This window comes from Haliotis asinina, chromosome 10 (assembly GCF_037392515.1).
Source record: "Haliotis asinina isolate JCU_RB_2024 chromosome 10, JCU_Hal_asi_v2, whole genome shotgun sequence".
NCBI lineage: Eukaryota > Metazoa > Mollusca > Gastropoda > Lepetellida > Haliotidae > Haliotis > Haliotis asinina.
In genome coordinates, this window is record NC_090289.1 from 11,801,843 (window position 1) to 11,813,765 (window position 11,923).

The 11,923-nt window shown below is 37.3% G+C and overlaps 1 protein-coding gene across 1 annotated transcript in view; it reads left to right on the top strand.

Annotated features, from left to right (window-relative positions):
• Positions 1-11,489, top strand: part of LOC137298131 (homeobox protein Hox-B1-like) — a 32,022-nt gene extending 20,533 nt beyond the window's left edge. The window contains exon 2 of the mRNA XM_067830237.1: positions 10,660-11,489. Within this exon, the coding sequence (XP_067686338.1) occupies positions 10,660-10,997 (338 nt within the window). The 3' untranslated portion in view covers positions 10,998-11,489. The remainder of the gene's footprint in view (positions 1-10,659) is intronic.
• Positions 11,490-11,923: the final 434 nt, after the last annotated feature.

Genomic DNA, 11,923 nt, shown 5'->3' on the forward strand with positions numbered 1-11,923 from the left:
TCCATAGTGACGTAGATCAGAGTTTTATTTTGGGTTCTTTTTGAAGTTTTACGTGGCCGTTATCCGCCTTCGTACAATTTGATAACATTTGTAATGTTTTGCAAATCAAGTGAGTTAAAACTAAGTTTACTTTACACAATATTTCAGTTCAAAGAAGGTCTGTTAGATGTGGGAAGAAATCCCGGAGTAGGGATGTTATTACCGTTTCCACAAATATGAGAACTGAGGTTCAAAGGTGAGTCTTTGCAGGGTTTGTGTTTGTGTGTGTTTAAAAATCAACTCACTCACTCACTCATGGAGTCTGTATTAATTCATTTCACACAGGATTGGGTACATATTGTTCATCTTGAATTTTGGTCACGGTGTCTTGCTGCTTGTGGTCCCACACTGATACTAAAAACAGCCATTTTCAAATATACATCATGTTTCATTTTCACTATGACGAGGGAGCATATGTCTCCGAAGTCCCCAAAGATTACAATGGTAATTGCCACAAAAGTACTTCTACACCTCTCATAAAACGAACTTCCGTACGAATGAAGAGGAAGCTCCGCTTTTTATACTATTTCCTGCTATCTTTTCTCCAAATATTGATGTTTATTCTCCATGGAAATCAACCAAATCCAGTGCCTTACTTCTCTGCAATGATAGCTCCACTTTCCAAGACTCTCATCGGACCGTAGCGAGCACGCCCGAGCTTTCCTGAATGAGCTGTCGGCTACCCGTTAAGTGCGATACTCCATCATTTATCATTCTCCCCACACGTGCGCGCTGGTCACACACAAACCCCGTATAACAGATTAGCACAAGCCAAGTCTGTAACTGAAGCACATTCATCATCGACGAACACTGGAAATAATTATTGAAGTGTCACTGCGAAAATAAAACGGAGTCTTGCTTGTTTTCTCGACAGACAAAGAAATAGCGAGATGTTTAAATGATGCAGCTTCGAGTGTCCTGCTGTTGGTAGAACTTGACCATAACTGTATTTAGAACTGGAGCATGTACTAGCTGCGTGGATATGTGCTTTGTATTCGTATCCTTTAATAACAAAAAATAATAATTACACTTTTCGTGTCTGAGGTAGAAAAATGAATTCAACTGGATAAAAAGTAAACAAAAACGTTTAGTGCCTTGGAATTTATTATTCGATACTTCCGTAAGAAATAGGAAATGTCTTTGATGTCAAATCAATCGTTCTGTTGAAGACTGTATTTTGATTTTGGTCTTGTTCATGAATTACTAGACTGGATTGTTTTCAAGTCGTAGACTGTGCTGAAGATGTGTAGTGTCTATTTCAAGTTGAAATCTATGCGTGCATATATCACAAACAGTGTTACGTGCTACTGTAGTTATCAACCTCAAACGTGCTCATAGACATGTTAATATCTTTTAGGGTGAAATGGACATTGGGTCTACCCTGCCAAGCAGAGATACGTGTGAAATTGTTGTATAATGATATTCATTGCATAACACAGTGTAATTAAACATTGTGCCAGACCGTTGACAGGCAATCAGTGAGAGGCAATTGCAAATTGACTGGATTCCTCCCCCCATCGGGAGATATATAAAACGCCGTGAAAACACTGAGCACAATAGCCTTTCTTACCTCGTCAAACCTTGTCACATTCACAATGGTGAGTTTGCGAATGCATGGGGACCAAGCATCGATCATTCAGAACACTTATAGCGCTTGTTTTTCTCACTCGGAGCGCTAACATGTGCTAAATATTGGGCCACGTGTTTGCAAGCGGGTGACTGAGAACGGAGAAACAGCGAAGGTTACATACACCGTATTGTCACGACGCGTACCGAAGCTGGCGTCCATATTGCCAGGTTGTGTAAGGGTGGAGCATTGCGATTTCCAATAACCCGCTGACAGGGACGTGTCCCCCTTTCTTGTTCCGAGTTATGGCGGGTGCCATGACGCCTCGTGCAGTCACTAGCGATATTCATATACGAGTTGTTCAATTTTTACGTCAGATGGCGTTCATTGTATTGAGTACGCATGCGTTGTTTCCTTGGAATTGATGCAGGCTTTCAGGTGATCGTGAGAACGAAATTACAGATTTCATCAGTGAAACATGTGATGATGATGATGATAATGCATGCTTCTATTAAAGAAATTGAAGATAACGGTAATTTCGTACGTAGCATATTTTTAAATTAAAATTAAATTTTAACTTAAGGTTATGAAGGAGTACTTCGAAACGTCGTTATCTTCATAATATGAAGTTGACATCTATAGATTCTCGCGTTTTGATATCAGCTGTGACAGCATGTTTGTCAACATCGTAACATACCACATACCAATGACATACAATGTTGGTGACAATGATAACAGTATAGGATAATGTTTATGATAACATGGTAACACTTACCTAAAGATCGACATTTTAACAAAGATAAACCACCACTACTACTACTACTACTACTACTACTACTACTACTACTACCACCACCATTACTACCACCACCACCAATGCTGCTGCTACTGCTACTACTACTACTGCTGCTACTACTACAACCACTACCCCTACCGCCACCACAGCAACCACTACCACTACCAAACCCCAAACGCCACAACTACTACTACGTATGATGGTAACGATGGTCACGACAAAGACGACGGTGTCCATGATTAATTAACTACAACCCGCGCTATGAATATTGCTAAAAGCGGCGTAAAACCATACTCACTCACTAATTAACCTATTTCGTTCGGCAAGGCGGTCACTAAAGACGTCACTGTGTCCCACGTCGGCTTATGTACCCAACATATGTGCACGCGAGGAACGCCGATTTGAACACATGGTCTAAAATACGAAGAACCTCATCAATTGACTAATAACATTGAGAAATGACAGGCGTCTGGGGACGGGACATTTTTCTCCGCTGCTTCATTTGCATGTAATCTTTTAAATGGGGGATCTTATGTTGCCCTGGAGACTTACTCTACGTGTCTAATATATATTGATCATGTGTTGCTAGTACAGCGCAGGTGTCGGTTTCACAAAGTCTTTGATCCCGACCGACATCATTGCTGGTAGAAAGATGGTCAATTTCACGTTGGTTCATGTCAATTAACATGTGATATGAAATGCATGAACACATTTGCATTTCACCTGAGCATATGGAAATATTCATAACGGGGATAGTCAGAACCAGTAAAACCAATTCCTAATGTTTGTAAACATGTACGAAATGATATTGGAATACATATGCCTTTATAAACATCAACGTATAATGTAAGTATGCTAGTTTATCACTTAAAATAAATAATTTGAACACATAAAACAACTAACTGACTGTTGTTGTGAAACAGTAAAGACAAATTAAAAATTAAACGATTTAACTGACGGTTTGAATTGAAACCATATTTAAAACACGTGAATGTAGGCTGAGGTTATCTTTTTCATGTATTTTTTGTTTGTATATTTTTAACGATATTTCACAATGTAGGAGAGTATATATTACGGTGTAAGAGAAGTATATCAACTCGTCAGACCGCACAGATACCTCGATGACTAACACCTTCCTAACTCTCGTCGTAAAATGTCGAACATGACTATTTGCATAAAATATTAGGGAGAGAGCACCGATAAAACACTGGAATTCGTGACGAGCTGAAGTCAGGTCGTGTCTTTGATCTTCTGTTTTTGCTCTAAGAGATCAAATAATCCTTAAATCTTCTTCTTTTCAATGCAAGGTCATAAATAATTTCCAAATTCGCATGATCGCACATTTAGAACCCTGTGGCATGTATAATAAAGAGTACATAAAACTGTGAGACGCGCCAGTGTCAACAAGTGCCGTTTCACACCCTCCGGAACTGAACGACCGGAAGTGAGTCTTACGACGCCCATGTCGTTAATCGAACATATTTTACGACATCGATCGTCACGTGACCTGAACACGATGACTCAACATGTTGCATTCATGACGACTACTGTCAAATGTGACAGGGAAAGATTTAGCTTCTGACATGAGGATTTATGCTGTAGATCATATTATTTTACAGAATGAGGGCATCTTTCGGTTTGTTTTTTATCTTTGCGCTCCGTTTATTTAGGATACGCACTACACTCCAGCCAAATGAATGTCATATGTTTAATACACATACGAATTAATAGCCCCTTGGCGAATGTTTTCATATGTATTGTACATTATTTCCGTTCTTTGCTATTTGTTATCTTATACGTGGTTGATCTGGTATCCACATTGGAAAATGCTTTTAAATTCAGAATAAGAATCTGTTTTAAGACGTTAAAAGCCAAAACTCTTCCCAAAATCACAAGATCTCTCCTAAAAGCAGAATCCATTATACCATTCCGACTCCACCATATACAAGTGCTTATGAACCGAATAACAGTGTTAACATCATGTGTTCGCGAAAATGCAAGTATAGCCTGCCCACCGGCGGACAAAGTAACAAACGCATACAAAGTAATATCAAATGTCTATATGTGGATTACTTTCTTGTGACAACACGCTACCTTAGCTTTAGCCTTTAAACAGTTTTAAACAAAAGCATCTGTTGTTTCTCAACGAAGCACGTCTTAATGCTCATTTGAATATTTTTTGATCCAATAAACAAGATAAATTGTGGTGTCGTTCTGCCGTAACGACTATTTAACGTCAAAGAATTCCTATTCTAATAAACAGCATATGCACTTGATACGCTTAATGGAAGGTTATTTGACGGTGATGTATACTGGTCAGCAAAAGAAACGCATTTCAAGAAATCACAAGAATTTATTTCCTTGATCGAACCCAAACTGATGCTGAAAAAGTATAATTTTAATTCTGAGTTGCGGGGTTCTTTTTTCCCTATTTTATTGTTGTTGTTGTTGTTTTTCTTGGTTGTTTTTTTTTGCATTTTTTGGGGGGGTGGGGGGTGGGGGTGGGGTAGCTGGTCAGTATATTAGATAAAGCTATTGGATGGTTGTTCGATGGTGATTTTATGTGGGAGCTAGACATGATTTATAAGCATGTGGTTTGATGTGTTACAATAGAGTTTTAACCACCTACGCAATTTGTCTGTCAGATAGTATCCTTTCGTTTACTCGAGAATCTTTGTCAAAATGCATTGTTGTGCCATTATACTCACGTTCATAATAATAAACATGACTATACTAACCCGCCTCTATGTAAGGACTAATCCAGCATTAACGTGTATGCATCTAACTTAAATGTATTTTGATGATGTCTAAGTATACACAAGGCAAACTGTTGACTTCTTTAAGAACGTAAATATTCCAAACAGCTATGATATGAAATGAACACCCTCATTCAGAAATGTGTATGCATATGAATCATGTTTTATCATTAACATTGTTAGAAAGCTGAACTGATATTGGAGTTCATATTATCAATACATGTATAAGACTGATTACATCAAGGTAAAGTAGAATTTCATTCGTTGGCTTTTTGTATTGTCGTATTATGAAAATAACGTGTCTGTACATGTATAACAGGCTTGTATAGGTACCTTAGGCAATAACCATTGGTTTAAGTGATTAATTCGTGAATAAAAACTAGTGTCAGTATAACAGGCTAGCGTACTGAGACAACACTGTTCTTGACTCTTTATATGATGACCTTGTGACGTATCCATGGACTTTGCATTCACTACTACCTAGCCGTAAGGCTAATGTATAAGATACGACGTATTCAAAGCGTGTTTTCATATAGAGTAAAATTTAGGTGTTACGTGGTTCAAAATTCTTTATTGTTAATATATGATTATAAGATATATATTTGACTGTGTTTGACATGACGTTTGTAGTGTTTCGATGATTATGCGTGTTTATACTTGCAACTCATATGACTGAAAATATACGTCAAATGCATGCAACAGAAAACGTATATACAGTACGTCATTAAAATCAGTCATAAGGTTCATATGATGATGGGGACTGTATATCAAACCTTTTTTGTATGCTTCCAGTGTAAACAATTTGAGACTGACATCATGAAACAGTTCATGTTAGGTTATCATTATTATGTTCATGTTATCATTACATATGGCCATGTTATCATTACATATGGCCATGCGAACATATTCTCTTCCATTGTGATTGTTTACAGAAAATCTAGAACGTCAAGTATCTAAAATATTTCGTGATCTTCAGGACTCTTTCACAGTGATCGGTCGAACACTTTAGTTCACCCCAAATTAATGAAATCGGTATGAGATAGATATGTCCAATATTCCTAACCTGCAATTCATGATATGCTACTTATGTCGACAGTCTCACCCTAACATGCCGTCTGTCAAATATAACTGACCACTACATCTATCATCGATGATGAATTCATTTGGAGCCCAAATATTTGAGCTGATTGCATCAATTCATCAAAAAATAATTTCATGCAACCTCACTAATTAAGCTTATGATCATTATTGATTGATTACCCGATCGATGATAGATTATACATATTCCAAAGTACTCTTGATGTTTCTATCGATCGTTAACAGTTTCACCTATACGTATGTTATTTCAAACATGGAAAAAATTAAAAGATTGTTTTCTGTTTTCTTTATGACTGTTACTAGGGATCAAAACCTCCTGCATACTTTTGATTACACGATGTTTTAATTTGTCAAACCCGCTTGGACATATAATTAATAATACCATGAAAATCCAGATAGCTGTTAAATCTTTAGATGGAAACTTGTCACCAGATGTTGACGATTTAACGTAACGGTTGCACGAGCGTTACGCTCGCTCTTGAATAGTAATCTTTAATCATGTTTTAATATGATCAATCGTGTGAATTTAAATTTTGATTAATTTGAAAGTGACTTTATATTCATATTCTAATGACATCGTAGTTGTGTTCGGTGGTTACGCTGGTAGCATGATTAGGGTATTCGTATGCAGTACTAGTAGCTCTAATACAACGCGTGCGGTTAATTTTACCTCTGGCCTGACCAAAACGAAACAGAGTTTAAAATTCACTTCGATTCAGTAACATTGGATTGATGGCATGTGAAAAGCACGAGCCTGTTTTCCGCTGATAACATTGCCAGTAGATTAATCCTTTTCTATAATTACATTCTGACGAGGGTATCGTTCTGTGAGAAGAAGAAGAGAAAAATCCCCTGCTTCGTTAGCCTTTAAGATTTTTTCGTCGCCTTGTCATTTCATTTCATTATTTTCGTGGAGATAAATGCAGTTTTATTCCATTTGGTCATTCTGAAACGTGCATGACAAAGTCATGTCAGTTTCAGCACGAGCGGCACCTGTTCGCGCGCGATTGAAATCAAACCTTGTACATTTCTATTACGCGGCATGGGTCTCAATGGCTTTTGGCATTGTCCCCGCCAAAACCTAATTGTCCATTGCAGAGATACAATTATAGATCGGCCATCGCTTTTACGCCGATCGTGTAATTGATATGTTTTGATAGTAACAACGGTTGGTCTTGGAACAGTTGCAATCGGCGTCGGAAGACAAATGTTCGACGTTGGCTAACTGCATGTGTTTACCGTGCTTGCGGTGAATTACCATCTACAACTCGCGATTTAACTCGCGCACATGATGAATGATACTGGTTTAAAGTGAATTGATCAATTAAATGATAGCCCTTCCCTTTCGTAGCTTGACAGCTTAACTCGGTGTACAAAATGTTCATTTGCACTCGTTAGAATTCTAATGCCATGCGTACGAAGCAAAGGAAACTGCATTAGAAAGTCGAGATAAATGTTTCATTTTTGGAAATGAAAAATTGCGGGATTTATGCCGTTAAAAACATTTGATCTCATGGTGGAAAGATTGTTTAATTCAAAGGATTGATTTCAGATATGTGCCTCGAATTCCATTTGTGGAAGAATTCACTGAAAGTCGTGTTTTAAGGACGCCGAAAAGGTCTGCGTGTATTCCATTGTGAATTGAATACGTTGAATATCAATAGGTATATTACCCACTGAGGAATATATTACGCTTTGTAAAACCAACAGATATTATATTAATCTCGGAAGAATCATACGGACAAAACGCTTGCGTTATTTTTAACTCAGATAATCTTCATACGTCTCCTCAAGTCTGATTTTAACTTTGTATGATATTTAAAAAAAATCATTTATCATCATTGTTTGTTACAAAATATTAATATTCAGACTGTAGCTATGTTCATACCAACAGAAACCAACCTGAGAACGGATTTTGCAGTGTTAGATCTTAGCATGGATATTGTTTTAAGTGAAACTCAAATAACGTTCATCAGTAGGAATATTAGGCTATTGTCTACGAAATACCGTGCTTTTACGGATAAAATTTCCTCTGAACTTGGGTTTGTTTATTAAGCTGGTCAATCCATCATTCTACGGCTGCATTGTTATTAAATTAACAGTTAGCTTGCCTGTTTATTTGGAAATATCGTGTAATATTAATCTATATAGATGATTAATTTCATTTTGAATGGCACCCCTGCATTTTGTTAAACCCGGCAAGCGCAGATGCTATGTAATTCTATGACATATTACCGATCTATTACTATTTTGGATTGCTTATTACATTAATTGTTATTTTAGGAATCCATATACGACTCTCTAGTTTTTAATATTTTATATCTGGAAATCAGAGTCAATTTTTGTTCACATTATTTCAGCAATATCAAATATAACCTAAATATTATAGTCCATATATGTACATTATTTCTTGTTAAAGGACACATCAAATGGACTCGGCTTTCTTGAAACCTCTCTACATTTCTTTTATTTTGTAATTTATTTTGTACTTTGGAATATTGTTATGCAAACCATCAGTTTTCTCTTTTATACCATATCAGATATTGTAATAGATTAGGCATGCAGTCTTAAACAGATTTTACTATCAGATTTACTCTCCAATTAACGCTTACAATTTGGCACGCGTTTCAATCAAACTGTATAAAAATGCAAAACGGGCGTTTTATCATGACATCGTAATGGCCACACGAAGCATAATGTTTACAAACAGGGCTGCGTCAATGAAATAAAATTGTCTGATCGAGACGTTAAGTATGACAAACAAGCGTCTTCGAAGGATAAATTTTTAATATAAAGAAAACCATTCCAGTTCAACGCCAGATAAATTACTAAATTTTATCAAAAAACGAAAATCTACTCAGTTGTAATTCTGTACTGGATGCAAGTACAATACAAATATATATTTTAATGTAATAAACTCGAAAATCGTATTGTAAAGGGGACTCATGGCTTAAGTATCCTAAAAATAAATGTTGTGTCTTATATATCAAGATAGCATTTTCCTGTTAAGATTAATATGTACGCTCAATGCTAGCGCATATGTGTATTGAACGATACCAGTATATCAAGCGTGAAATGTTATACGCGAGCTTTGTCATTTAGAGCCGCTGTAGGACAGAATAGATACGGCTGTGTTTACATGTAGTATTAGCTCTTAGTTCAATTTAGTGTTTGCAATATGGTACATGTAATGGCGTGGTGTTGTCAAACACTTACGTTCAAGGCACCAGATCGGAATAATACTTACAGTACTGATGATATCCTGATATAACATAGGTGAGTGTTAGAATATGTTGTCCCGGCCTAAATTCCGTTCTAAGATTCACATAGTTATGCTAACATCATTGAAGAGATTTAATACACTTTGAGTCTAGCCTTTGTAGTTTCTACTGATAAAAGATGTTATAATATACATGTATCTGTTTAGTTCGTCTCAGTATGTTTTTCTGACAGCCTGTGTAATTTCATCAACAGTTATGTTGATCTATCTTCAGAAATATATTTCTAAATCCATCAGTTTTCAGTCCCGGTTCAGTGAAAGTAAAACCCATATAATACACAAAGCGTGGTAATAAACTTGTAGAAACTGTTGTCATTTAAACTTTTTGATTATTTTCACCGAAAAGTACGGATGCTTTGCCCTCACAGATTAATTTCGTCCAGGAAGTAATTGTGTATTGATTTTTTTGTTTATTGGAAATACCTCGCGATGTGGATATATTATATTGGGTCGACGTTGAAATGAACATGTTTATATCTGACAACGGCAAAGGCGCATGCGTTAGGGCTTAGGAAGGAGAGATCTACGCGTGACAGATATTGACAAGGCATCATTGAAACTGACTTGCGAACTCATCCATCAGGGTATAACAAAGAGATGTCACATTCGTAACAGTTTCTGGGTTGGTTATGTGTGCCTTCATTAACAGAAAACTAAGAAGTAATTGACAGTCGTGAAGGAATCTTGTCTATTGCAAATTCTCTCGTTTCAATTTCGTAATTAACAACCTGTTTCCTTTAGATCCTCCACCGCTGTCTGTGACGAGGCGGAAATTTACAAGGCGATAATGACAATAAGATGTACATTTTGAAATATATCATAGCACCCTGGTCATAGACGTGGTGTCGTTTTCACAAGACCAGGCGTTAAAGTGATATAAATATCGCCTTCCCTCTCCTCTGTAGGAAGTCCAAATTGATGAATGAGTAATTAGGAAATTAGCGCTCATTTAGTGTGCCATTATTCAATTAATAACTCATCATAGAAGTGTCACAGTTTGCATGGAGTGTTGTCGCTTTCAGATCGCTTTCCCGCGTCACCAGTGATGTATCTCTCAGTCAGGCAGATTGACGTATCATTCATCAAAAGAATTGATTTTTTTCTCGTTCTTTTCGTTTTTCAGCTGGCAAACCTGGAGAGTATGGATACACAGCACCATCGCAGCAGCAACAACAGCAAGGAGGAGCATCGGGCCGTACCAATTTTACAAATAAACAGTTAACAGAGCTGGAGAAGGAGTTTCATTTTAATAAATACCTCACCCGGGCAAGAAGAATTGAGATAGCAGCAGCGCTAGGTCTCAATGAAACACAAGTGAAAATCTGGTTTCAAAACCGGCGAATGAAGCAAAAGAAACGAATGAGGGAAATACAATTCGAGAAAGGCAATGAAAATTCGTGTCAACTTGGACTTGAAGGGCTGTCAGTCCCAACGTTAAGTTTGTGCCATGACGCGCGTTAAATATTTTGTGTCTAGCTGTTATATCTTTCATCTTTTCATTTCATTTCGTTTGTGTCGAAATGGAATGCCCGTGATGAGTGCAAAAATGCGTCAGTGAAACCGGAAGTGACAACATGAACACAATATGGCGTCGAGGTACCCGGATGTGCTGTCAAGGGGCATAACTTCTCAACTGTGTCGAGGTATATCCTTTGAAGTCTACAACATTATTTTCAAAGGGATTTTCTTTCGCTTCAATTCTTTTTAATAGAACTTGCAGCTTCCTTGCCAGAATTATGCCCATATGGCCAGAACTATACACGAAATGGACAAAAGAGGTGTCACCATGACAATTCAATAACAAATGAAATAGGAGATCATGAAATTTCCTTCTAGATATCTTTATCCACTTTTGTAATTGTCGTTGAGAGCACATTGGCTACAATTTCAGCATGTCTTTAATTTAACAACATTTTCTCAAGGATTAAAAACATCTTCTGTGAAGTTAAGGTATATTTTAACGTCTGTTTTGCTTTCAAAATTATATATACTCAGGGGGTAACAGGTGTCCCAGTTTTCTGATCCACTGCAATTTGCAGAGTTGCTTCCCTTGAGCACGTTCGAATCTCTCTGGTTTGTCAGCACCATCCATGTGCTCGATGGTTTTATCAAAGTGGCTAGCGACCTGGCGATCTTCCACACTGACCAAGGGGATTGGGTAGCAGTGGGGTAGCCTGGTAGCCTAGTGGTCAAAGGGTTCGCTCATCACGTCGAAGATCTGGGTTCGATCCCGCACATGGCTACAATGTTTTCTGGTGTCCCCCGTCATGATATTGCTGGTATATTGCTAAAAGCGACATGAAACTACACTCACTCACACTATGTCGTGATGTAGCTGGAATACTGTTTAGAGTGGCATTAAACCCTTACTCTCTCTCTCTCGTTAT